Source organism: Sturnira hondurensis, unplaced genomic scaffold (assembly GCF_014824575.4).
Source record: "Sturnira hondurensis isolate 20B ecotype Veracruz unplaced genomic scaffold, ASM1482457v3 Scaffold0009244, whole genome shotgun sequence".
Classification (NCBI taxonomy): domain Eukaryota; kingdom Metazoa; phylum Chordata; class Mammalia; order Chiroptera; family Phyllostomidae; genus Sturnira; species Sturnira hondurensis.
Genome location: NW_028081875.1, coordinates 5,050,796 through 5,078,445, shown reverse-complemented (window position 1 = coordinate 5,078,445; position 27,650 = coordinate 5,050,796). Strand labels below are relative to the sequence as shown.

The 27,650-nt window shown below is 40.9% G+C and overlaps 1 protein-coding gene across 6 annotated transcripts in view; it reads left to right on the top strand.

Annotated features, from left to right (window-relative positions):
* The window catches only part of RIN2 (Ras and Rab interactor 2), a 241,542-nt gene that overhangs the window by 186,993 nt on the left and 26,899 nt on the right, over positions 1–27,650 (top strand). For all 6 annotated transcript variants that reach the window (XM_037057024.1, XM_037057028.1, XM_037057025.1 and 3 more), the window contains 4 exons: positions 14,535–14,727; positions 18,014–18,125; positions 20,797–20,869; positions 25,887–25,978. In XM_037057024.1, coding sequence (XP_036912919.1) covers positions 14,535–14,727; positions 18,014–18,125; positions 20,797–20,869; positions 25,887–25,978 — 470 coding nt within the window. The remainder of the gene's footprint in view (positions 1–14,534; positions 14,728–18,013; positions 18,126–20,796; positions 20,870–25,886; positions 25,979–27,650) is intronic.

The window sequence follows — 27,650 nt, the reverse complement described above, 5'->3', positions numbered from 1 at the left end:
AGCAGTACCTGTCTTCTTCTTTAATGTTTTCAAGGCATTGAAATGATATACACCAAGGCAAAGAAATAAGATAGCAAGCAAACAATTAAAAGTGGTTCTATCCAAGGGTTCATGGTTCATGGTAATATTTATTTTTATTTTTTGCATTCCACCATACACATGTTCTACTATGGCAGTCAAAAAAGAAATCTTACATGTTCTTTTATTTTTTAATATATTTTATTAATTATGCTATTACAGTTGTCCCATTTCCCCCCTTCACTCCCCTCCATCCTGCACACCCCCTCCCACCCATATTTCCCCTGCTTTAGTTCATGCCCATGAGTCGTACATGTAAGTTCTTTGGCTTCTACATTTCCTATAGTATTCTTACCCTCCTCCTGTCTATTTTCTACCTACCATCTATGCTATTTATTCTCTGTGCAAGAAGGGGCTGGAAAGAAGTATTCCAAGTCATAAAAGGCAGGGACCTACATCCAAGATTACATGTTCTTTTAAAAATCTACCCTAATGTAACAGATATCACCAGTCAAGACAGACCACATAGCTCTTTGGGGCATTTTTTATCTTGTGACTGACCTCATTCTTTAAGGTTAATGAGTTTCATCTTTCCTAAAACTACTTCCTACCTGAAATTGTCTGCTTCCTCACCAATGTCCCCAGGGTACCTAGTATATTACTCTATTATGTCCTCATTCCATTATATACTTGTTTAAAATTCTCTCTCCTTCAGGCTTCACTATCTAGATATTTTTAGCAAATAGTGCCCACTCAATAATTATTTTCTTTTTTTAATGTTGGGACATTTTTATTGAAGTTACAATTCCCACTGGCATCATGCCAGGGTACTATACCTAATCTCAAGTCTGATTCATAATTGGAAACATTTAGAAATACTTTTAGATGATTTCCTGAATATATTATGATATATTCTATAACAGTATAACTCCAATTCAAGCAAGACTTTTCTTTTTTCAAGTATATTTTATTGATTATGCTATTACAGTTGTCCTATTTTTTCTCCCCTTTATCCCCCTTCACCTGGTACCCCCATTCCCTCCAGCTTTCCACTCCCCCCTTAGTTCATGTCCATTTGGTGTACATATAAGTCCCGTGGCTTCTCCATTTCCTATACTATTCTTAAATTCCCCCTATCTATCTTGTACCTACCAATTATGCTTCTTATTCCCTGCACCTTTCCTCCATTCTCTCCCTTCTCCAATCCCATTGATACCCCTCCATGTGATCTCCATTTCTGTGATTCTGTTCCTGTTCTACTTGTTTCTTACTTTGTTTTTATTTTGTTTTATTTTTTTGTTCAGTTGTTGATAGTATTGAGTTCATTTTACTGTTCACAGTTTTGATCTTTTTCTTAATAAGTCCCCTTAACATTTCATATAATAAAGGCTTGGTGATGAAGAACTCCTTTAACTTGACCTTATCTGGGAAATAATTTATCTGCCCTTACATTCTAAATGATACCTTTGCTAGATGGAGTAATCTTGGATGGAGGTCCTTGCTTTTCATGGCTTGGAATACTTCTTTCCAGCCCCTTCTTGCCTGTTAGGTTTCTTTTGAGAAATCAGCTGGTAGTCTTACGGGAATTCCTTTGTAGATAACTCTCTTCTTTTCTCTTGCTGCTTTTAAGATTCTCTTTTTATCTTTAACCTTTCTCACTTTAATTATGGTGTGTCTCTCTTGGGTCCAACTTGTTTGGGACTCTCTGAATTTCCTGGACTTGTATGTCTATTTCCTTCACGAGATTGGGGACGTTTTCTTTCATTATTTTTTCAAATAAGTTTCCAGTTTCTTGCTCTTCCTCTTCTCCTTCTGGCACCCCTGTAATTCAGATGTTGGAACATTTAAAGCTGTCCTGGAGGTTTCTAAGCCTCTCCTCATTTTTTTCAATTTTTGTTTCTTCATTCTGTTCTGGCTGAATGTTTATTTCTTCCTTTTATTATAAATCATTGATTTGAGTCCTGGTTCAACAAATATTTTCTTTTAGTTGAACGTAATTGTTGCTACATTTTTAACAGCTTGAACAAAGAGTTAGTCAGTCTCTTAGAACTCCTTGAAACCATATTCCAAACACTCATGGTGGCTTGAAATCAGGAAACACCTTAAATTGAGCTAGTCATTACAGAACATCTTCAGGCAAGATAGGAAAAATTCATATTGCAAAACTATTTTTGCTGCATGACCTCCTCTAATTATGGCCACCATCCCCCGACAAAGTGCCCACCTGACCTGCCTCCACTGAAGGAAAGAGTAGCTGTGTTTATGGTAGTTGTGTGTTTCAGATGAATGGATTTTCAGCTGCCTTTCAGAACACAATCTGAACCCAAATTAAAGAGCTTCTCTATTCTCTTTCCCATAAGATATTCTTTGAGAAAGAATGTGAACAGTCAGGCACTGACAAATATTCAAGAATTATGGAAATGTAAATTTACAATTCATAGAAATAGATCATGTGTAAGAAGAATCCGTAAACTTTGATCAAACACCAAATACTTTTTTTTCAAGGGGTCTAAGATACTGGAAAATATACCTAATATTTTATAGCAAATGATTGTGAGCCTCCCGTGTTATGGTGAACCAGACTGTAGCTCACAGGAAAGGAGAAAAACAAAATTTTCTGACACCTGTGACTGTTCTAAGAGAGTCGCCTGCTCTCAGATGCTGTGGGGCCCTTGGATGTGCTCTAAGCCCTGAATCAGTGGCCTGTTAGCTTGTTGGCTTATTTCTTTGTCTGTGTATATATTCTTTCAATGTCTTTCTGTGCATTTAAATGATAGATCATACATTAATTTATTGACTTAAAGGGTGGCTTTGATCATCCTGGAAATGCACAATGTATCCTAGGCTGGCTCCCCTAGGAACACACAATTTTCACAATAGCATACTCTATAGTTGGATATATTTTACCCTTTATAGACCCTTGTCCTGTGCTGTGGTGGTAGTTGATTAGGCCATGAAACATCTGCTTGGTTAGAATGCAGTACTGATTAAATCCAGCTATAAAATAATACCAGTGTAACCTAAAGCACTTAAAGACAAGAACTGCAAATCCACCAAGTGCTTGCCTTTCTGTGAAGTCTGGTGAGTGCCTCTGCTTACACTCAAAGGTCAACAGGCCAAGACTTAGAGTTGCCTGGCTCCTTCTGCTCCTGTTTTCATCTCTAGGGATACCCAGAACAATAGATTCTTTGTTTCATTTCTCAGTTTTATAGGAATAAATGAAGCCCCCTGCCAGAATTGGCTTCATATCTGCCCTTTTCATCTTAATTGAAGAGTCCACAAGAGGAAGGTCATAGGCAAAAATACCACCAAATCTTCCTCCTCTTGCAAAAATGGCAGTGCCTCCTCTCCAGAGGCAGACACTCATTTTTGTTCCCATTTTTCTGTTGTTCTCTCCTCGTAGCCCTCAGTAGAGAGAACTTAAAAAGTACAAATCCTCCTGCAACATGTTTTTAGAAATCTTTTTGAGGAAGTTGAGGCCTCTTCCCTCAGAAAGCAGCAGCCCTTAGCCACACAGGAATAAAGTCTGCAACACAAAATATATTAGTTGTTTTCCTTTGGGGATTTCAGGGTACAAAACAAGGCCCTGAGGAATTAAAATATCTACTTGTGTGTGGTGTAGGTAAACTGCACAAGTCAGCGAATTGGTCCCAAGCCCAGTTCTATTAATTTCTTACATTTTGATCTCAAATAAGTAGATAAACTGGATGGGTTCCAATAGCTCTCACAAATTAGGTAAATAGGCCATGATTCTTATAAGAATATTTCCTCCCCAAGGCCTCTGCCCACTACTTTTCCCATCGTGGGTGGTGGGTAAGTTTCTTCAACTATAAAGGGAGAAACTAGCTAGTGCCCCCTGTGTAGCCAGAATAATTTGGCCTTCCCTTCTTCTCCTGACTTAAATATTACAGAATAGGCATTTAATTCAGCCCCACAAATTCTAAAGAAGTTTTTTCATGATTGAATGTGTTAAGAAATCACTGGACATCAACTACTAGATATTTTTTAAATTGAAGGCCATTCTGGGACACCTTTGTTTGCTATGTGTGTATATGTGTTTAACAAAAATTGGAATTGGTCCTTGTGCCAGAAGTTTTTATCAGATGGATCTCTCTCAGTATGAGTTGTTGTTTTCTCTGTCTCTCTACATAAAGAGGCCTCTTCTACTATTGCATTTTCAGAAACCATTGATCACAGGCCCATCCTCTCTTCCCCCAGTTCTGGGAGGCCCGATTCATCTTCTACCAAGCCTGGAATCTTTGCCACTGCTAGGTGTTTGGGGTATGTTTGCTTTCCTCTCGTACCAACAAGGACTAACTGGTCCAAGACTCCAACTTCTGTGTGGTCCTTAATTCTTAAGACGATCCCCGCAATTGTCAATTGTGGCTAGAATCCTGGACCCTACGCAGTGCCATGTCCAGGGCTGCACCTTCTTGCCATGGCAGCAAGTAGAGGTAATGTCATATGAAAAGGCTTTGTTAGACTAGTTTTTGTGTCCTAAAATTGGAACATATTACCTTACTTTTTTTTAATTTCTAAAAATTACGAGACAATTCAAGAAATTCTGGAAACTACTAAACAGAATTTTTATTTACAGTTCCCAAGACAGTCCAGGTTCTTACAATCAGTTGTTTTCAGATTTTGTTTGTGTTAGTATCAGATTCCCTTTTTTTCCTTTTTTTTTTCAATAAGAATCTATCTTCTGACACAAAACTGAGACTAAATAACATGTAGTAGCAGATCAAGGCCTCACAGTTATGGAGATTCAACTGAGGCCTCCAAATACTCTTTCCACTAATACTGAGATTGACTGGATGGAAACTATGACATGCCTTACAAAAGTGAGCATTTTGATATAAATGCATTTACATGCCCCAAAAATGGGTAATTTTTTGACTCAAGTTAAATGACGCCTGGTTGATAACTGACTGCTACAGCCACCCTTGGTATGGGTTTGAGGTTCCCATTTGGGGATTTTCCATACCAAAGGCAGCTTTCCTGCTAATACTATTTACCCCTGCCTTTTTCTGTATTTAGCCAGCTGGTGGGATGAGTTCTTTTGTTGGAACCTAAATCCCATTGCCAGTATTGGAATAAGGCCTTCTGTAGTTAGGGACCTTGAATGGAGCACTTACCAATAATGTCCTGGGTCACTGGACGTAGAGTTACAGTTCTAAGCCAAGACTCAGCATTGACTTTTGTAGCCAGACCACTAGTTTATATTATATTTACATATATTCACCAACTTGCTAGTTGGTGAGAAGTTGGAGGGTTTGTGCATAAAGGAAATTCATGAGTAATGAAGAAGGAGCTGCTAAAAGTTTGGATTTGTTGTTCTGGAAGGATTTGGGTTGCTTTCTTTTCTCACCCCAAGCTTTAAGATGGCTGAAGGCCAGGAGGTTCTTGGTAGCTGTGGTGATTTTTGCCACCCATTTCCTGATAAACAGACGCAAGAACACTTTGTCTCCTGAGACAGAAACTGAGCAGCTGGATTCAATTGTTGGGGCCTGGCTGAGGAAAGGCCTAAATCAGAGTTTATGTGTGGGGGTAAGAGGGGCAGAAAGAAGCTAAGGGAGAGATCCAGTGCCCACCACATTTCTCATTGTCCACTGAGCTTCTTTCTTCCCTTCCTCACTCTCAGGCAATAAACCTGTTGTCCACATATCACCTCCTACCCAGTCCCTGCTCATCCCTAAAGCAGTCATTTTATCAATGCCTGCCCTGGGCTAGGCCTGTGTATGGCCTGGGGTAAGGTCAGGCTAGTCAGAGAGAAAAAATATATAATGCCTCATAAAATGGGGTAAGTGCTGAGGAGCAAATTATTGCAATGGACACTCAAGAATAACTTGAGCGTAATAACAGGCAAAAGGGGGCTAAGCAATGGCAAATAGATAATTTTTTCAAAGTCAATCTTCCCCCTTGAGTTTAAGAGAGAGCATTGTAAATAAAATAGGAGAGGTTTATAATCAGAGAGGTTTGTAAATTAATAGAGAAAAATATCATATTCTAATCCAAATTGTCCCACACAAAATTTCATCTGATGTGTTATAATTTTTCTTTTATTCATGCACCATCTTTATATTAATTTGCTTGTTTTCTTTAAATTGACTCACCTTTTACATTTATTTTAAAAAGTAAGTTTAGTAAGCCACTCATGATAAGACAAACACTGTGTGATTTTCCTTATAAGAGGTACTCAGAGTAGTCAAAATCGTAGAGACAGAAACTGGAATGATGGTTGCCTAGATGGGGGGAGGAGGGAGTGGGAAGTTGTTTTTTAATAATTATGGAGTTTCAGTTTTACAAGAGGAAACAGTTCTGGGGATGAATGGTAGTGATGGTTGTACAATAATATGATTATATGTGATGCCCCCAAACTGTATATTTAACAATAATTAAGATGGAAAATTTTATGTTGTATAATATTTTACCACAATAAAAAACGAACGGGGAAGAAAGTAAACTTAATATCTTCACCATGCACTGAATATATGTAACTATTAAAATAAGTACTGGATATTAAAATTAAAACCATGCCTTCATGTACTGCTTTGGTGTATGCAGCTTTCTTTGAGAAATGTTGTCAATTTTTAATAGCATTGAGAAGTGATAAAATGCTAGAATTAATCTACACTACCTCACCAAATAGAGCTTTGTTTTGTTTTTGAGTTCTTTGTAGCAGGCCCACAGCTCTTTATGTTAAGGAGACGGGCAGTGTGATTGATACCAAACTATAATTAGGTCCTAGGCAAAAGCAACTTGGAACCTTCAGCTCTCCTTTTGTTGTTTATTCTTGTTTTGTTTTATTGATGCAGCTAGCACCCTATTGATAATAAGTGAATCAGTGTTGAGTCACTCTAGGACTGTTTATATATTAGGTACTTACTGTGTAAAAAAGGAAAAAACTATCACTTTTCTTAAAAGTCTGGACGGTCCGTGAGGGACATTCAGGAAAATGGCCCTTGGGCTGAAGAACACTGGATCTTTCCTAAGGGTTATCAGGGAGCACTTTGCTGGAAATCCAGGTCAAGCCTAGAAAGGTAAGACTTGGGTGGACCCTGCCACTCACTCCTTCAAATTTCATATCTAAGGCAGCCCTTGTGGGTTACTGAGTCCCACATCCAACACTGGGATTGGCCTGGAAGGACCAGGCAGCATGAGCAGGGATCCCTTCCCAAGAAGAGAATTCCTTCCACACTTTTGTAAAGCCTGATATCAGAGACCAGGGGTAGTGCCTGGAACCAGCATGTGGGAAGCAGGGATGGAGACAAAGGCCAAAAGCCAAGTGTATCATAGAAGGTTATGATATTCTGTCCTCCAACCAGTTCTGATGACTCAGTCAGCCAACCACCTCCCGGTGAGTCAATTTATAGAGCCCATTAATTAATTCTGCAAGTAGAAACAAAACAGAATACTTAGAGAAAATGTGAAGGTAGATCTGAAATGTACCAAGTTCCAAGGCAGAGGGGATCATGTTTGTGCTAAGGCACATGCACTCACATGTGCACACATGGAGGGAGCCTGAGAACATAGAGCAAATTTCAGGGGAGAGTTACTTGATCGAAGTCACCTTCCACTTGATTTAATTCACAGAGGACTTGTCATTCACTATATGAGAGGCTTTCAGAAGTTGTTAATTAACTACACAAATCTCTTTTTTAAATTAAACTATGGTGTAACAGTCTACTATGGAAAGGAAAATTCTTAGTACACTTTAAGTATTTAATTGAAACAGATTTTGTCCTTCAAAAATAATCAGAACATACCTTATGGATGTTGATACAAATTGTCTATTTAAAATATATCATTGTTCAGCTTAATGAAGTTTTTAACTCACACAGAGAAGGTTTGGGAGGCTTTTTGTTTTTTTGTGTGTGTGCTTGTTTGTCCCGGAGTCATACCTCAGAGCACAGCGCCATCCAGGGCCCTGCACCAGTGCTCAGGCCCATCAGCTAGAGGGCACTGGGTTATTGCCACCTTGTTGATAGCAATAACTTGGCATTTTCCCCTTATGTCTTAGTCCTCTTAAACTTTATTTTTGCTATTCTACAAAATAGGATTCTTATATTCTTACACATATTATCCATATATTATATTCTTATAGAGAGGAGGTTGTTGACTGTATTTACTGCATCAGTACTTTTTTCCACAGAAGCAGGCTCACATCAAACTTTTATGTATTTTATGCATTACTTTGTTAATTGTCTGTCATTAACTTGAAAAAAAAGACTAGACTGTACAGTCAAAGTGTACACCTCTACTGTGCTGCTTGGGAAGAGTGGGTGATGTGCTAGGAAGAACAGGGAAGCTTTTCTGAGAGTCCTGGTCACCAGAAGCTGCATTAGTAGATGGTGCCATGCTCTGAAATTCTGGATTAGGATAAGAGAGAACATCATTTGGAAATGGCCACAAGCTGCTGGTTTCTCTGAGATGAATCTAATTCTGTGAAATTTAATGAAACCAGACCTAGTGTCTTTCTACCTGTCTTACATTAGGAGGCACTTTCTGCAATCACATATTCTTGCACCTGCCTAAGCTACTAACACCAGCCCTGAGAGTGAAGGGAATGCAGCCAAGCGGAAGGGCCACTCTCATCCCACACTCTGAAGAGACTAATAATATTGGATGAGGCCAGAATGTAGCTGGTGCTGGCAGACCCTCCCCCCACCCCCGAGTGAGTATAATATGCTTCAGAGTCATGAGGCCTGGGGTGGTTGGAATGGGGGCAGAGAAAGTATAGTTTTTCAGTGTTTGCTCTCTGTCCCCAGAGGCACCTTACATTTGTGGGGCAGATTTCAAACAATAGAAACATCACAGAAAAGTTGCAAGAAAACTACTGTTCACTCAGATTCACCAGTTGTTAAAATTTTGCCACATTTTCTTTACCTCTATACTTTTGTCTTTTTTTTCCAAAAGGCAAAGGGGGTGGAGGACTGAGTATATTAGACACTTACTTTACAACATTTTCATGCTTTGCCCCTAAATTCTTCAGTATGCAATTCTTAAGAACAGAAATGTTTTCCTAATAACCATATTAAAATTATCATATGCAGGAAAATAAACATCAATGTAATATTTTTAATATATATTCTTATTTTTATATCCCTAATTGTCCTTTATAACTTATTCTGATCCAATATGTGCATACAATATAGTAATATTGTCCTTATTACTCCTTTATTATTGTATTTATAATAGTGTCTTTACTTTCCTTTTTTTTTAAAGATTTTATTTATTTATCTTTAGAAGGGAAGGGAAAGAGAGAGGGAGAGAAATATCAGTGTATGGTTGCCTCTCATGTGTCCCCTGCTGGAAACTGGCCTGCAACCCAGGCATGTGCCCTGACTGGGAATCGAACCGTGATACTCTGGTTCACAGGCCCGCACTCAATCCACTGAGCCACACAGCCAGGACTTTACTTTCCTTTTATTTATAATCCCACAGCCTTTTAAAAAAAATAATGATATTGACATTTTGAAGAGTTCAGGTCAGTGGTTTTGCAGAAAGTCCCTGAAGCTGGGTTTGTTTGATTGTTTCCTCTTGTGTCAATTCAGCTTGAACACCTTTTGGGACAGGAAAACTAACCAGGTAGTAGTATAGGCTTTGTTTCCAATCAAACCAGGTTTGAATGCTCAGTAGTTGCCTGTCCAAAGACAACTTTGAGATGACTTTATGAGAACAAGCTTTATAATGCAAGCTGGCAAGCAGGGATGAACTAGGGATTGTTCCCAGAGCAGTGTGTCCCTGAACAAAGCATCTAATCCATCTTTTTAAAAAAGATTTTATTTATTTACTTTTAGAAAGAGGGGAAGGGAGTGGGGAGGGAGGGAGAAAGAGAGGGAGAGAAACATCAGTGTGCGGTTGTCTCTTGCATGGACCCTACTGGGGACCTGGCCCACAACCCAGGCATGTGCCATGACTGGGAATCAAACTCATGACCCTTTGGTGTGTAGGCCAGCACTCAGTCCACTGAGCCATACCAGCCAGGGTCATCTAATCCATCTTTATTAGGAGAAATCATGTGTAAACATCAAGATAGACTTCATCATTGCAAGTATAGGTGAAGACACTCCAACCTACTTGCAGTCAGGGAACATGGTGATACATACATCACATGTTCAAAAATGGCAGAAAATCTCTGCTCCTGTGTGGAGAGTATTATAATGAGGGTATAATGACGAAAGTTCATGAGGAAGTCACTAGAGAGTCCTTGAGGCTGCTCCAGCTGGTCTTAGGTGGTTTCAGCTGTTCTCCCCCTGGTGCTGCAAAACATTCTGAGCTTGTTTCTGAAAAACAGTTCTGGCAATCTACATCGGGTTGCATAGATGTGGATAAACATCTTGACCAAGTCTTGGTCTTTCTGTGAGACTTTCAGCAAATTACAAGATAGCATTACACAAAACTTACGAATTTTAGAATGATCTAAATGGGGTTGCAGGTTGATTGAGGCAAAGTTGTAAGCTCTAAATAAAGGTTAATCTATGCTAGGCTACCTGTCTAGGTTGGGTTACACTTCTCAGAGCATCACAGTGGAGGCACTTGATATCAGGTGTCTTATTTTGGAAGGTGTTAAGGCTGATCACTTGGTTAAGATGGTGTCTGTCAGGTTTCTCCATTGTCATGGACCCTTTTCCTTTTTATGATAAGTATTTTATGGGGTCTTTTAAGATGGTGAATGTTCTGTTCCCTAATGTCTTTTACCTACTCATGTTAGCATCCACTTGTGATTCCTGCTTATATCAATTCTACGTGGTGGTGGAGGTACCCTTTCACATTAGAAAAAAATGAAGCTCAAAAACAGAGGTGGGTCTCTAATGCAGCTGTCCCACTGTGAACATATTATCATATGATCTCTTGGGTTATATCACAGTGGTTTATCTTTTATAAGTTACTCTTTCTTTGCCCTCCCTTATATATGCAAGCAGACATCTGCTTTAGGAAACACTAATTTCTGTTAATCTTATCAGCTTCTGTTTTAGGTGCAGTTCCCTAAAATCAGAGCCTGAGACAGGGATTCTTGTGCTGTGATGTATTAAGAGAGTCTCTTGGGAGCAATGTATGAAGGAGTGAGGGATACGGGATGGGAGGGGAGGAAACCAGGCAAAGATATGGGGTCAGCTGAAGTTTAGCCTCAGCCTGATCTCCCAGGAAGCTCTGAATCATGAATAACACCACAGAGTTGCCCCACCTTTAGGTAAGAAAACCACTCCTCACCCTGTGTTACCAGGGGAGGGTATAACCTCCCAGGTATGTTCAGGAAAAGGGGACAGCAGGGCACCGTATCTGATAAAGGGGAACTGGGCAGGGCACCAACAGCATTCACTGCAGGTTTGGCATTTCCTTCATTAGTTCTTTCTGGAAGGTTGTCCTTCTGGTTGGTTGATAAAAGCCAATTTGTTCTGTAATAACAGGCTATAAACCTCACATGGCTAGATGAATAAGGCGTTGGCTTAGTCATTTGCAGAGACAAGGTCTAATTTATGGTTGCTGCTTTATGAGACCCCGTGAGTCTTATTTACTAACCCCCTGTTGAGGCCCTGGCTTTTTAGGCTGAGGCAGTTGTCAGAACAAAGTTTCTTTAGCTTCTTGAAACAACTGAGGTGTCACAGGATGTACCCTCCTAAAGAAGGAAGATTGTCAGCATATTTACTCTCAGCACACATGACTATCAGGATTGCTGTTTTAGAGACTACAGAACTTGGTCTTGGTAAAATATCACCAACCTGAGGCGTCAGAAATGAAATGTTATTTTATTTGGGTTCCGAGTTCTTTCAATGGCATGTTACTGCCCTTCCTTCGCCTGCCCCCCAAGCCCCACCTAATTGGATCTGAGTTCAAGTGCATGTTTTACTCTTAGGTCTCAAGCAATTGCTCCTCGGACTAGCAGTATCAACCAGAACTTGCTAGAAATGTAGCTCAGTCCCACCCTAAACTTTCAGGATCAGAATATCTGGGGCTGACACCAGTATTTTGGCTTAACAGACCCAAAGTGATTCTTATATAGGTTCAAGGGCTGATCCAAAGCAGTGGTTGTAAACTTGGTTACATGTTGGGATTGCCTGGAAAACTTTAAAAAATTCTGATGTATGAGCTCCACCCTGTGTGTCTGATTTATTTGATATAGGTGCATTCTGGCCATCAAAACATTTTTAAGCTCTCCAGGTTATTTTAATGGGCAGCCAGGGTTGAGAATCACTGGTTTAAGTCTTCTCTTTGTGTGAAAAGCATTTTAACACGAGCTTCATTTTGAAGAGTTTGTTCTTACTGGCTGCAAAGATTCACTTCAAAATACCTAGAGGCCCTGAGTGTCATTTGCATAATGAGAAACTGCCCCTTTATGGCAGATTCTCCCATATGGAAACATGTAGCAGAAGTAAAGGAAACCATTCACATATTTGAGAGAAAACTAAATGTAACTCAGAAATGAAAGTATGAGAGTCTTCAGAAATGCAGAAGTCAAGAAGGTGTAGGAGAGAAGTTAGGGGGTCTCTGGCTAGCCCATGGGCTATCTGTTGTGGGTGTTGTGGTTGAATCTGCATACCTAAAAATGATCACCTTAGACGGGTGTCTTCTATGTTTAATCCAACTTCCTTGGAGTGGAGTGATCCGCATAGAAATAGCACACCTCCTTCCCCTACTCTCACCTTACATTCAGAACCATCACCTATGTGTCTCAATGTTAAAGACTTCGTCCAGGCCACACCTTTGAAATTTGGGAGATGTAGATATTTGAAGACCTGTGTACTCCAGCCTGAACTTGGCCCTGCAGATGTGAATGGTTGAGCCTGATGTTCCCGCTGGCTGCTCTAGGACTGGTGTTGATGGCCAGCTCTTTGAGAGCCAGGGAAAGAGAGAGTTCTGAACATGGTAGAGGAAGAGACCCCAGAGCTGAAGCAGCCTTGGAATTGGATTTCCATCCTCTCTCTTTTAACAGACTCATGTCCTTGAGAAAGTTACTCAATCATTCTGAAGCTCTGGGTCCTCCTTTTTAAACTGGAATCCTAGTACCTTCCTTTTGGAGCTATTGAGAGGAGTAAATGAGAAAATGTTTGCAAAGGGAGTGACCGAGGGTAGACACCACAGAGATGCAAGCTATCCTGTGTTCATGATCTTTGTTACCTGAAGAGTTGGGTGAACACTAAACCACTTGAGTTTCTAGTTCTGCCATCTCATGGCTATTTATATCTCTGGACAGCTTGGTAACTCCTTGGGCCTCAGTTTCCTCATTTGTAAAAGGAGAACTAAAATACTCAATAACGTGATTAATGTTTGGGTGGAAGGCAACAATGGAGCTCAGTGTGATATTTTTATTGCGATTTTACTCATATAACGTATAATTCAAAATTTAATAGGTACAATTCAGTGGTTTTCAGTATATTCACAAACTTTATACAACCTTCACTACATCTCATTCCAGAACATTTTTAGTATATCAAAAAGAAACTCCATATTCATTTGCAATCACTAACCATCCTGCATCCCTTTACAGTCCCAAGCAACCACTAATCTTTCTATCTGTATATATGTCTGTCTAGATATTTCATATAAACAGACTCATAGTATATTTGTCCTTTTGTGCCTGGGGTTTAGTATAATGTCTTCAGGATTTGTCCACATTGTAACTTCTTTCATAAAAAGGATGAATGAATACTACGGCTAAATAAAAGTATGAATATGCCACATTTTATTTATCTACTCATTAGTTGATAGAAATTTGGACTATTTCTAATTTATGGTGATTGTGGATAATGTTAGTGTGATTTTATGAATAGCATCACAACATACTATAAGATTTTATTTTAAATAATATTAATAATAAAAATGCATACATTTGTGAAAATATGTGAAACCCAATTCGCTTGGGTGTAAAAACGAGTATGGGTAAATGTGATTGTGAATGTTTTATTTTGCTTTTAGAGCATGCCATGGTCATTCTTTTTTAAAATTTTATTTATTGATTTTGTGTGTGGGTGAAAGAGAGAAACATTGATTTTTCATTCCACTTATTGATCCATTAATTGGTTGATTATTGCATGTGCCTTGACTAGGGATTGAACCCACAACCAATGCATATTGGGGTGATACTCTAACTAACTGAGTTACCTGGCCAGGGCTGTCATGGTCATTCTTACAATATAGTCTATTGAGCTGTAGGACTTCATGGTTCCCACATGAAATTTAGCACTTAAGGTTCTGTGCTCAAAGGAAAAAAATGTTTTATGCCAAAAGATAGACTAAACAGTAGTTAGATGTTTAGAACCTTTACAAAACTGGTTTAGAAATAGAAGATTGGTTCTGTTGAGTGTTGTTGAGTACTTTGTTTAATATTAGGGCTGTGGAGTGAAATATAACATGGTGTCTACCCTCAAGGCTTTCAGTCTGGTGGGGAAGACAAATGAGGAGGTTATAACAAGAAGAGTATGTGCTATGACAGGCCTAGACTACTGTAGGACAGTCTCTGTGTTTGGGAAATGGTGCCACAGCCATTTGACCCCTATCAATTTTCTTCTTCCTAGCATGGTAAGACATAAGGATGATGGCTATTCTAAGGAAAAGGATGTGAAGACCTGTCCCCGGGACTCTGGCTATGACAGCCTTTCCAATAGACTCAGCATTTTGGACCGGCTTCTTCACACTCACCCCATATGGCTGCAGCTGAGTCTGAGTGAAGAGGAGGTGGAAGAAGTCCTCCAGTCCCAGCCTCCAGGGGTAAGACTCAGAACCATGGGGAAACATGTTGAAGCAGGCAGTGCTGCTGTGTCCTTAAAGAGAAAGACTCAGAGTTCTAGGAAGTCTTTGCAGCCTGTTAGGAACATGGTGGTTCCCAGTGTGTCCCTGGGTTGCAATGCAGGGAAATCCTGCAGTCAGCTCCCAGGAACAGAGCTCTTCACAATTTGTCTTTCTGTCTTCATCTGCTCAGTTTCTGTGGAAAGTGCAAGACTCAGAAGGATAATGGCACCTCAGTAATGAGGAGGGGCTGCTGGTCAGAGGCCCTGGGTCTGACTTCTTGAGACCCAACATTGAGAAAGAGCTGGTTGTGGGGTTTTGGTTATCCCTACTATTTTACTTTCTCCTAAGCTTGGGAACCCTGCCAGGGCCTAGCCATCCAACTTGGGATGCACCCTTCCAAAGTTCTGTGTCTACAGACTGCTCTGGCTGATGATGATGACTTTTCTTGGGTTTCCATATGGACCAAAGTCCAGTTCAGTTTCTTCAGCTACTGACTACTCAAGTCCAACTTCCTTTTAATTAATTAAGACCAGGCCACAGATCTATAGAAGTTCCTTCAAAAAAGAAAGTTGTTCAGTGATTGATTGGTCTATCCTTTGCTATCCATTATGGTAGCCACTTACTCTATATGGCTATTTAAGTTTACATTTATTAAATGAAATCAAATTTAAAATTCAGTTCCAGTCGCCACATTTTAAGTGCTCACTAGCCATGGATGGCTACAGGCTACCATAAAGAATGGTGCAGAATATAGAATATTTCCATCATCACAGAAAGTTCTATTGGACACTGCTTGTACATAAGGACTACTTCAAAAAAAAAAGAGGGATAACTACACTAAATCCCAGAGAAAATAATCCTTGAAACAATACACAGCAAGAGATAGAAACCAAGAAGTGGGTAGAAAGGCAAGGAGAAAATTCCGTCAATAGCTAGCTGAGGATGTTGTTAACAATTGGGCACAAAAGTAAGCTTTTGAATTTACTTTCAGCCAGAGCCTGTCTGTTACCACTTTTTGATTTATAAGTGAGTCTTTGTTTCTTATCTCACAGAAATAGACAGGACTAAGAACTCTGTTGGAACATGCTCAGGTGACAGGCACAGTATTTGATCAACTTTGCAGAAAATTCCTTGGCCAGCACACTGGGTTGTTGCCTGGGTTGTTGTTTGGTCTGTATGATCAAGACCCCTTCTGGGAGGCCCCCGCTTTTCAGAGGTTAAGTTGTCTGCTTCTGCATTTCTGCCAAAAATTCTAAAGAGGGAGGTGACTCTGTTGCTGGGTAGGAGATCCTCTGGTGTCAGGCACGCCCATTCCTACTGAGACTTTGTGGGGAACAGGTAGGTGGGATATTTCTTCTAGCCACCTAGTGATCCCTACCAAATACAGGACCCACCCAATGAGATGGGGCAGGCTGAGGAAAGCATGAGAAAACAAGCAACATGGATCAGTAGAGGTCAAATGCACCAGGAGAAGGGAGAATGCTAAAGAACAGGAAAAGCAGGTGTGAGAGGGGGATTTGTAAGACTAGCCATAATGGCATGGGTCCTTGGGGTGCCCACCATCCTTGGTTAATGTACAGTCTGAGACAGAGCTTGGCAGATTGTTTCTGTAAAGGGCCAGAGTGCCAATATTTTTGACTTTGTGGTCCATATAGTCTCTGTCACAATTACTCAACTCTGCCTTGTAATGCAGATGCAGCCATAGGCAGTAGGTAAACAAATGAGCATGTCTGTGTTTCAGTAAAACTTAATTTACAAGAGCAGGTGGCAGGATGGATTTGGTCTACGGGCCATACTTCACTGACCCCTGATCCAAGGCTACTAAGATTCAGGAAATAAGGCTTAGAAGTTATACTCTCCCTAAACCCCAAGGCTCAAAGAAATCTCCACCTGCGTAAGAGAATATGACTTCTTTTCCACCCACTAACAGCTGCCTCTCAGCAGTGCTTTGGGCTTTTACCCAGCAGGATGGTGTTTAGGAAATATCTGCTTCAATTTCAGAGTGCTCCACAGACACTGACTCCCAGAAATGGCTACCAAATAAATTCCATGGCTGCCTTCTCATGGGGACTAAGAAGAAAGAGAGAACTCAGAGGTCTTCCTGTTTCACCCTTTACCAAACACCTCATTCCTACCACCTTCCCTTCAACCCCTCCCCCACCCCCCCACCCCCCGCACCAAAATGTTTCTTAGGAGCTATTGACTGGACATACAAACCAAAGTAAAGATTAGGTGGAAAATGTAAAGAATGGTAGGGGAACAGAGAGCAGTGTTCAAATGCAGAAGAAAGAAGAGAAGAGGTTAAAGAAACAGGACAGTACCTTGGAGAAGGATCATATACTACAGACAGGAACCAGGACTCAGCTAAGCCACCACTGCACACTCCAGGGGATAACATTTTATCTATAGTCTCAGTAAATGGTGCCCCCATTTTCTCAAGTTTGGATTATTGTGCAGTGCACAGACTGAACAGCAGTGGATGGCATACTTGCCTCTGTGGAGATGGAAGCCAGAAAGGTGTCCTGAGACATCAGTACTGGGAGTTGGGCTGGTTTAAAGTAAACACATGTCTGAAAACATTAGGACCTGGAAGGAGCTGTTGAAAGTGAAGTGAGCCAGGAGTAAGTGGACCACAAGCCTTGGTATTGGCTATAATGAATTTCAGAGCACACCTACCCACTTTCCAACTGGAGCAGTCATATTTTTTGGCTCCAGTGATTGTCGCCATGCCATGCCATGTCATCTCATTTTCCAAGAGAAGCTAGACATTCACATTTTAATGTGAAAGACAACTCCTCTTTTTTCATTTTTGACAACAAATTCAAATGTTTATCATAAATATAACCATGAGCTAACTTAGCCAATGAACCTCTGATTCATCACCCATACTTTTCTCATGTTGCCTGTGTTTAGAATCTAGGTTTCATCAACCACAATACCCATATAAGACCAGGCTAGAGCATGTGTCACCCAAAACAGTCACCAAACTGAAGATGCTTCTGCAGACTAAGGGAGCTCTTACCTCATGGAGAAGCTTCTGTCAAAGGGAAAGTAGAATTCTAGAGAAGTCAGTTACCAAGGAAAAATGTCTGTGGCATGCTCTCTTCAGATCACATCTTTTTCGTGGAACAGAGAGTCCTGCATTGAGCTTTGTAGTTCAGCTATAAAGGGGGCTCTATTCATGGATGTTGTATGTGTAGAAAGTCATATGCCCAGGTTCCAACTTTCTAGATGTTTCCTAAGCTTGAATTTCTTTCCCTCCTAGATCTTCCTGGTTCATAAATCCACCAAAATGCAAAAGAAAGTCCTCTCACTTCGCCTGCCCTGTGAATTTGGAGTCCCACTCAAGGAATTTGCCATAAAAGAAAGCACATACAGTAAGTTGTCACTGGATGGTTAGGTTCTGGTTGACACAAGGGCCTCAGGCCTTTCTAGTAGGTGGATTGAACCTGTGCTTCAAGACAGACAGACATGGGCCTGAGTCCTGACATTGTCATTTGTTCACTGAATGACTAGGCAGGTAACCTACCCTAGGAACTTCAGTTTCCTTCTCTGTATAGTGGTCTGAGAATAACCTCTCGGAGAGTTGTTAATAGTTCAGTTAAGCAACATATGTGCAAAGTATGCAGCTAATTGCTTGACATGTGGCAGAGGCTTAATAGAGGTTAATTTCCTCACTGGCTTCCCAGTTACAGAGCAGGATTTGGTGCCCAGGTTTGCTGATGACTAAGCTGCAGGGCAGGTTGCCTCTTTATGGGATCTAATACTGAAACGTGTGTCTGCACATCTTTGTGAGTAATCCTTGAGCGGACTTGTTCCCTCCAGGCAATCACTGTTCGGTTTTCTATGAAATGAGGCTAATCAGAGTCAGGATCCAGCCCTTTCGGAAAATTAACGGAAGTTTTGAGGTGAGAGCAGTGTTCATAGCATTGGTTTGCTTCCTGCCATTTCATGACCAAGTTTTGAATTAAAAGGAGAACGAGTAATTCTGAGGTATGGCTAGCCTCCGAGAAGGATTAGAAGACAGATCTGCACCCCAAAAGCAAAGGCTTCATTGAAATCATAGGTTAGCAAACTGAGGTGCAATGGCCAGAAGTGAGTTTGGAAGCTGTTGACTGTTTCAGTCCCAAGACTAAGACGAGGATTCTCACTTCTCAATTTTGACCTCAGAGAGCCTCAGTCCATGCATTGAGAACCTGAAGGTATCGAGGTCAATTTAAGGGCAGATATGGGAGTATACTCAGACCGGACTTCATAGTCTCACTAAGTCATATGGCCTTTAACTAAATCTAGAGGAGACAATTTCAGCAGAAGTGAAACCTCCCAGCCTCTATGTGATCAGCCTCAAGTTCAGTGGCAAACTGAGGTTCTGCAATGTTTTTCCTCCAGGTCTCACAAAGTCACTAGTACCAGGGAAAAACTTCCACATCAGACTCAGGAACAGTCATTAAACCTGGTGAATGATTCATACCAGTTTATTTATATTAGGAGGTGATCAGAAGATAGACTTCAAACCTACCATTTTGAAGATGATGAATTAAATATCAAGTGAAAAAGGCAATTCTGAGTTGGCCTTTAGAAGTCTGCTATTCAAGAACTGGTTTTTAAATCCCTTTTAATATCCAAAGTTCACCACAATAAGTTAGTATGGAAACTCATTTAGTATTTGTACTTTAAAGCTTTCTTGATGTTCATCTCAGGTCCCTCCCACCTAAAGATTTTTCCTCTCTCTTTTGTCAGGACCTCTATCACTTCCCTATTCCTTTCTAGGGAACTTAAAGTGGTTGAAAGAGCTAGTATGCACAAAGCATTAGGGTAGCCATAGCTGGTTACCCCAGGCCTTAGTCCCACTATGATGACCCCTTCTCATGGCCTATCTTCTCTATGAATTGAGGTGCTTTGGAAAAGGAAGGACTTGCTATAAAAACAGATGGCTATTTTGTCATAACATCTGGATAATGTGGCTTAATAATAATAAATACCACCTTATATTTGTATAGATTGTTTTCACATGAGGTACCCCATTTTTAAAAATGTCAATTCCCACTACCCTCCTACTTAACTCACTAAATTGTGGTCCACATGTGTGTGTTTCTGTGTCTCTCAGTAGATATATAAGAGCATAGGTGTGTTTTGGTGCTACAGATATACTAAATAACCAAAATAATACATCATAAGCAAATAATAAGCAAAATAAATGAGCATATGGAGTGTTATAAAAGAGAGAAAACCCCATTTGATTGAAGAAACCGTCACAAAGCTAAGGATATTTGTAGTATTTTTGGAAGAGTTGACTGCGTGAATGGCCCCCGCCAACATGGTAAAGTTGTGGCTGGCAAATCAATGAGTATTTGAAGTCAAACCACACACTGTTCCACCATTTGGAAGATATACAAAATGGCACACTGTCTTCCCAAAACATCTCTTCTCCATTAGGAAGCTTGTGCACTTGTGGTGGCAGCAGTGGGGGTGGGAAGCATTCTGCATAAATGAGTTTTAGAATCTTTCATGCTGAATTTAAACAAAAGCTGACTTACCGAGATCTTGTATTATCCTCCAGGCTTTGTGCACTTTCTGCCATGTGTTTTTATCAGGGGTGGCCTGTTTGGGCAAGGAGGTATGTAACCCAGGAGACTCATCTTCAGGAGGGTCAAGGGAAGTGGGGGCCTTGGTGTTCCCCGAGCCCTGTCATGTGCTGATGGCTTCTCACTCTAGCCAGACTGGTCCCTTAACCTCTGCCCAACTTTGTGTTCTGAACTGTTGAAAAAAAGATCGTTGTGCAATTTGAGTCTGTGCTGGTCTATTTACTAAGCATCAGAGCATGTGCTCTGAGTGAGTCAGGGGCTGAGTTTCTAGGCCATCCACTCTTCACTGGCCTGTTTCTTGCTGACATACATCTTCCTGACAGCTGGTTCTGGTAAATTGCACAGTAGTTGTTTGAGAGCACTGGGATGGTCCTTTGCACACAGTGGATAACAGTGAAGGGGCTTTCCTTTTCCAGAACATGACCAGAGACACTCAGCTGGTTTCCAAAATCTCTCTTTCCAGCCTTTTCCCTGGAAGGCTCAGGAATCAGCTTTGCAGATTTATTCCGGCTCATTGCTTTCTACTGCATCAGCAGGTAAGGCCTCTTCCTCTCTTATAATTCTCAACACCTGCTTAGTGTGCGGTATAATTGGTCCAAGGTCTCTTAATTAAAATAAGCAGAGGGAGAAGGCTTAACACCTATTAGACGTCACTGGAAGTTTTGGCTACTAAAATAAAATGGTCACTAAGTCAACTGTGTTAAGATTAAGATCAAAATAATTCCCCTGACCCCTCTAAATGTAAAATTTCATTAATTTATATGATTTTGTTCTCAAGCTGCTCCTTTGTCTCCTTTTACCTGGACCCATCAAGCAGAGGAAATACACGCACACATGCACACATGCACACATGCATGCACACACAGAGAGAAGGGGACCAAATGATGCAAAACCTGGAGCATTTAAAGGCCCTCGATAATTTTTCTGAAAACTTTTCAAGGAGGGCAAGTCATTCTAGAAATGCGGGTTCCTTACACCAGCCTATAAATTGTGCATCACTGACCTTCATGTCCTCTGGGTGCTCATGCCCTTTTCGTCATTAAAGTGACTTTTTCAGTTGACAAGAAGTTAAGCCAAAAATCACAAGGTTAACAAGTGTCAGGAGGGTACCAGTTGTTTGTGAGAGGTTTTTTCTTTTTTCTTTCCATCCATAACAGTTTTTCAACTCAAATGTTTTTTTCAGTAATTAAGGTCCAAACTCTTCAGCTGCAGAGATTGACGTTACCTCCTCTGAGCCGAGTCAGCCCTCCTTTCTTCTTCTGAGTGTCTGTTGCAGCTGGTAGCCTGATGGCAGGCATGGGCTACTAAGGGTTGTTTTCAAAAACCACTTCTCACAGCCAGTGCTGAGCCTGAGAAACTTGTTTGAGATTGGTTTATTTTATATTAATTTAAGGGTCAGGTTATTTCTCAAAGACTGAGTTAGATGTTCCTTGTACCTGTTGGACTAAGCCCTTGGGGGGCAGGCATTAAGTTGTTTGCTCCTAGAGGTCACCAGGCCAGGGAAAGCTATGCAGTTGATGGTCTGAAGGTGGGAAGACAATTTCAGAAGGGACCCCCATGCTGCTTCCTAGCAGGAAGAAATGAGGGCTTCATCTAGAATTGGATCAGAGCTCTGTGAGTGCCCACTAAGGGACAAAACCTGCCAAGTGTGGGCCAGAGCCTTTGGCTTGTGTGAGGGGATCTGCCACTACCAGAAAGGAGGCTGGAGCAGGAGCCTGCACCGTGCCCTGGGAACTCTACCTGGTCTGGCTGGAGGCCGACCAGACCCTGAGAGTGAATTTCAACATGAACGTGCTGGTCAGAGGTGAAGTTGGCCAGTGTTTACCCCTCATAGTTTGCTTGCTGGTGACTACTGTTGTAAAAGATTGCTACACCTATAAAATAGCATTTGGCAGCAATGCACAAAAGATACCATCTCTCCCCTTAGTGTTCTTAATAGACTGGAATGCCTGCTGCCCAGGGCTGTCCAGTGATTGAAGGAGATAAAGTACAAGAAAGCCTTTCATAAACTATAGAACCTGGTGTTGAGATAAGGTACTGACAGAAAAATCCCAACATTGACATTTTGTGATGAGGGAGGCCTCAGATTCATTTTCCTATTTCTTTAAAAAAAATGCAGTTTCTTGATGTCTTTGTTTCTCCTTTTCATCATGTTACTCATTTACTTAAATCTGTATTCTAATTGATTTGATCCAGTCTTATCAAAATATTTTTGAAATGTTCTAGTTGGTTGTTAGTACATAAATATATTCAAATAGAGAATGTGACTGGAGTGTAAGCTCTGGTCTTCACACAGAGCATATATGCACCCATGTACTAGACAAGAATTCATGAATCAATAAGCATATGATTGCCATGTTAGAAAGGCATGTTGAAAAGTATAGTTGAGGATACAAATAGTGGTGATGCACGCCTTGGCCACCAATGCCTAGTAGGTCTCTGTCAGTTTGCAGTAATCTGTGTAGTCTAGAGCACTGCCTCGAAAACTTGTACTAAAATATCTGTAATCTTTTAGAATGCAGATTCCGAGAGGGTCGGAGACGGCGCCTGAGATTTCATTTTCAATAAGCGCCCAGGTGATAAGGCTGATGCTGCTGGTCCTACAACTACATTTTAAGTAGCAAGGGGCTGAGAAAATAATTTTTATTATTAATTATTAAGTATAATTATAATTTCAGGGGTTTTCTGGGTCTGTGCTAGGCATCGTACCTATTAATACATTATTTCTAATCTTCATGGAAACCCTGAAATCAGGATCATGAAGATACTTTGGCTCGGAGAGAGTGAGAGACTTGCCTACATTCAATTAATTGCAAATACTGCACTTGAATCCAGGCCTGCCTTAATACTAAGGCCATATTTTCCCACTAGATAGCTCAGATCCACAGATGTGGGGTCCAACACACCAGAGTTCCACTTCATTCCACGTCAGCTCTGTGAGTGATGTAGGGGTCTCTCCATCTGTGTCATCTATGCTCTTGATCGGTGGAATGGAGGGCATGCAAGTTTCCTCTCAGGATGTATGTGAGCCCGACATGAGGTAAGGTACTTGGTGCATTGCAGTAGTAGGTGTTCAGTAAAGTCAGTCTCCTTCCCTTTAGCAATATGACATATAGAGCAAAGTTAAAATAAAAAGTAAATCTAGATTATGTGTGTGCTAAGACTCTTGGGTGAAATGTTTATACCTAAAATGAATTTATTTTCTTAGGCAAGTTTTAGAATCAGGGCCCCTTTTCTTAACAGGGTATAGATGAGGAGGAAGTGCCCTCCCATGTGTGTGTGTGAGTGAGTGTGTTTATGGAAGAAATGCTATGCTCTGCCCTGGCTGGCACAATGGGAGAGGACTCCTGCACAACATCTAATTTTCTAGTAGATTAAAGCCTAAGACCACCAATTAGCAAGTAGCAGGTGTGGTTTCCTGTCAAATATGTCATTAAGAAAAACCCAAAACAATCATGTGATATTTAGGCTCCAGGTACTGCAATGGGCACGGTAAAAGCTTAAAATAAACAAAGGCTGGTTTTGTTGTATGTGGCTTTTCCCCAAAATTGTCTAATGAAAGTAGATATTAATTAAGTAGGTAAAGCCATAAAAACATATATTTGCATGATACTTTGGTGTTACAAAGTTCTGGTTACCACTGATCTTCATTTAAAACTGTAATCAGGGCCATTGTGTATCTGGGGCCAGGCGGCAGCTATGACAGATGCTGCCATCCCCTGAGGCTCCACCTGCTTCGTCTAGAACAGATGCGAGAGGACGAGTAGAAGGAGGTGTTCACTGTGTTTGGGGGCAGGTGAAAGAGTCTTCTGGAAGCAGGAGGTGACCCAGACTTGACACCCCAGGAAAGAGGAGCCTCCCGAGTGCCAACTCCCAGCATTTTTGTTAGCAGTATATTAGAGCCCTTGTGACACTATTACATTTTATTCATGTTTTGCTTTTTCCATTGATATTTCTTGTTTGGCATTCATTGTCAACAGCTTCACAGGTTCCAAAACTGTCGGTCATCCAGATTTAATCTGATGCAACCTAGAATGTTGCCTAATCTTATTGTAAACAAGTAATTTGGTGTAGTTATTCTCTTCAATAGAAATTTTCAGGGCAGCTTATGTAGACAAAACACAGGCAGAAGCTCCGAGTTTTGTCACTTACTCCACCCCAGCCACCATGGCCCCTAGATACTCTTCATAGATGTCAGACCCTCTCCCATCCTAGGACCTTTGCACCTGCTGTTTCCTCTGCCTGGAAAGTTCTTTTCCTCACAGTTTACTCCCTGGCTACCCTTAGATCTTCAGTCAAATGCTACCTGTTCATGGGGCCTTCCCTGGCCACTGCTCACACTTGAACACTCTTTCTTATTCCCCTATTGCACTTTATTTTTATCCACGGCACACATCCCCTTCTTGTATATTCTATAATTGCATAATTGTTTGTTGTCTGTTGGTGTCCATTTGAATGCAGCTTCATGCAGGTGGGTAATTTGTCTTTTTTTCCCCAGCACCTGGAATAGTACCTGACATATCACATATGACTATAGACATTTGCTGAATGAATGAATTCATTGTAAGGCCAATACCACCACTATAAAAATAACTTGTTATTGAATATTCATTCATTCATTTATTCAGAACACACTTTCTTCCTGTCTATATCAGGCAAGGCCATGTGCTGAGTCCTGTGGGGAATTCACCAATGCTTAGAGCATGGCGGAAAGGAACAAATTTTTATTAAGCCTGCCCTTTTTTTTTCTGAGAAAGCAGAAGATCATGGTCCATGCATTTACTAGGGGTGACAATATGCCTAGGAATGGAAGTGCCTGGCACCAGTTCAGCATTTTCTTGTCAGGCCTTTTGGCCTGTGATGCTGCAACGCATGTGTTTGGCAGTCTGCACATGGTGTCATGCTGCTTGGAGACCATGTTGTTGCATGAGGTCCTGTAGATGTATCTTCCTACTCCAAGTGGGATCACAGGTACAGCAGTATGGCCTGGGAGTTTGGCAGAAGTACCGAATCTGCAACCTTACCCAGACCTCCTGAGTCAGAGTATGCAGTATAACGAAGACCCTCTTGGGTTCATGTACACTGCCCTAAAACACAAGAGGAAGTTTTATCTCAAAATGCATTGAGAATCTGCCATGTATAAGGCAATGGAATAATAAATGTTGGTTTAGGATTGTACATTTTTGCCCTGGGAATTGGGGTCCAACATTCAGAGCATTTAGCAAATTAGCAATGATGTTTATGTCTATGACAGATCCACCAGCATATTGAATGGTTCCAATATTAACTCTAGGTACATTTTAGCTAACCAGGAAGGAAATCTGGTCCTCACTGAAACAATGCTGGCATGTCTCTCAGCGTGTCCTGGGTGTGTTAACAGAGAAAGAAATTATAATCTTACATGTCCTATCATCAGTAAAGATAAGTTCCAGTTAGGCATGATTTGATGTCTACTTAAAATAGTTTAAGCCCAAACATCTCCGAGATGGAAATAAAAGTAAGAGATAGAAACATGTCATGTAATTACAAACATTCTCTTTTTTGAAAAATTAGGGATGTTCTGCCGTTTACCTTGAAGTTGCCTTATGCCATTTCAACAGCGAAGACTGAAGCTCAGCTTGAAGAACTAGCCCAGCTGGGACTAAGTAAGTGAAGACCCCACCTAGGTCTCTTTTGAAATGAATCCATGGAGCAAAGTCAATGTTAGGTTGGCTGATTGTACACCATAACCACAAAAAATAATCCCCATGTCCAGGTGGATTCAGAGGTCCCTGAATCATACCTTCTGAGAGTCCTTTTCTAAGTCAATGTTGAACCAATCTTCAGGGTCAGGTGCTGAGTTTGTCTGGGTAACCCCTGTATACCAGCATCTTTTGAGTTTGAGTTATCAAGAATGTCCAAATGTAATGTAAACTTCTGTAATGTGTTATTTCTTTCCCTTCGTGGCATCTTGCTGGGAAAAGGCAGTGCTTGACAGAAAGGGAAACCCAGCACAGCGCCTCTCATGTGAATCAGCTTGGTTCCATAGGAACACACAGGCATGACAGCACTTCTGTGCTTTGAGGAATCTGACGGCACAAGCATTTAGGGTAACATCTGTTGCACTTCCTTTATTGTTCATTTTCAATTCTGGTGTTCTGATGCTGCCGTGCATCTCCTTGCTCTGGCCAGCTGGGCCCTTGCTCCCTCTCCTGCCTCTTTGCTGATGCCCATAAACCCAACACCATGCTGCTGGATAGTAGTTGACAGTGGATCAGGACATACGATTCACACAGTTGTACTTCTTTCTCCCACTGCCCTGGGGAACTCATGTGGGTTTAACTTTTGCAAAAAAACCCTTTCCTCCTAGATGAGAAGGGAAATTATCTTAAGGGAAAATTCTGTTAAGATCATAGGGCTTCAGTCTTCAGATAAACAACCAGGCCATAGTATTTGAATGGAAGTTTGCCACCTTGAAGAGCAAGTGCCAGGATTCCTAAGACCTAAGAAACTATGATATTTAATCCAAGAAATACAAATATATGTATTCCCCCTTTGGCCTATTTTCTGTTAATGTAAACTTGTTTTGAAGCAGGTGTCATTGCCAAAGGACCCTGCATAACTTGTAGGAAGCCTGGAGGTAGGTTCAGATTCCATTCTGAATCTTGAATTGCCACAAAAAAATTGCCACATGTGCCTGAGGCCTCTCTGATGGGCAGTTGGGTAGTAGGACTGGAGAACAGAATCCTGGTAAAAATATCTGAGCTGTATAAATGTTTTGCCATTTCCTACAAACTAAGTTTTATACACCTTTGGAGAGAATTTTAAATAGTTCCTGAATTTGAGTTAACATGATCAGCTAGATGGTAGGCCCCTTGAAGACATATATCAGTTTTCAGTTTTCTCTGGTGCCTTCTGTCCTCATAACTCCTGGTTTGGGGTACAGCAGGAAGTATGTGCTTTGTGCTGGGGCTGAAGAACTCAAGTGTCATGGACAGCATTCGTGCCCTGCATAGATAAAGGCAAAAAGTTTGTTCTAGTGACCACTAAGCAGAAGCAAATGTGGTTAACATTAATTAATATATATTCACCTCATAATTGCCAATGTACACATTATCCATTTTGTAAAGAGACAACACTTTTTTAAATTCTATACCTCATTTATTTGTTCAACTAAAAATATTTCTGAAGGGTCCCCTCTCTGGTGGGCACTGTGCCCCAGAGTAAGGTTTCAAAGGTTAATTGTGTCCATCTCCTCCTCCCCCACCACCCAGGTTTATATTCTGTATGGGAGAAATGCACACCTGTGAGCTAAGTGTACTAAGCTAAGCCTTATAA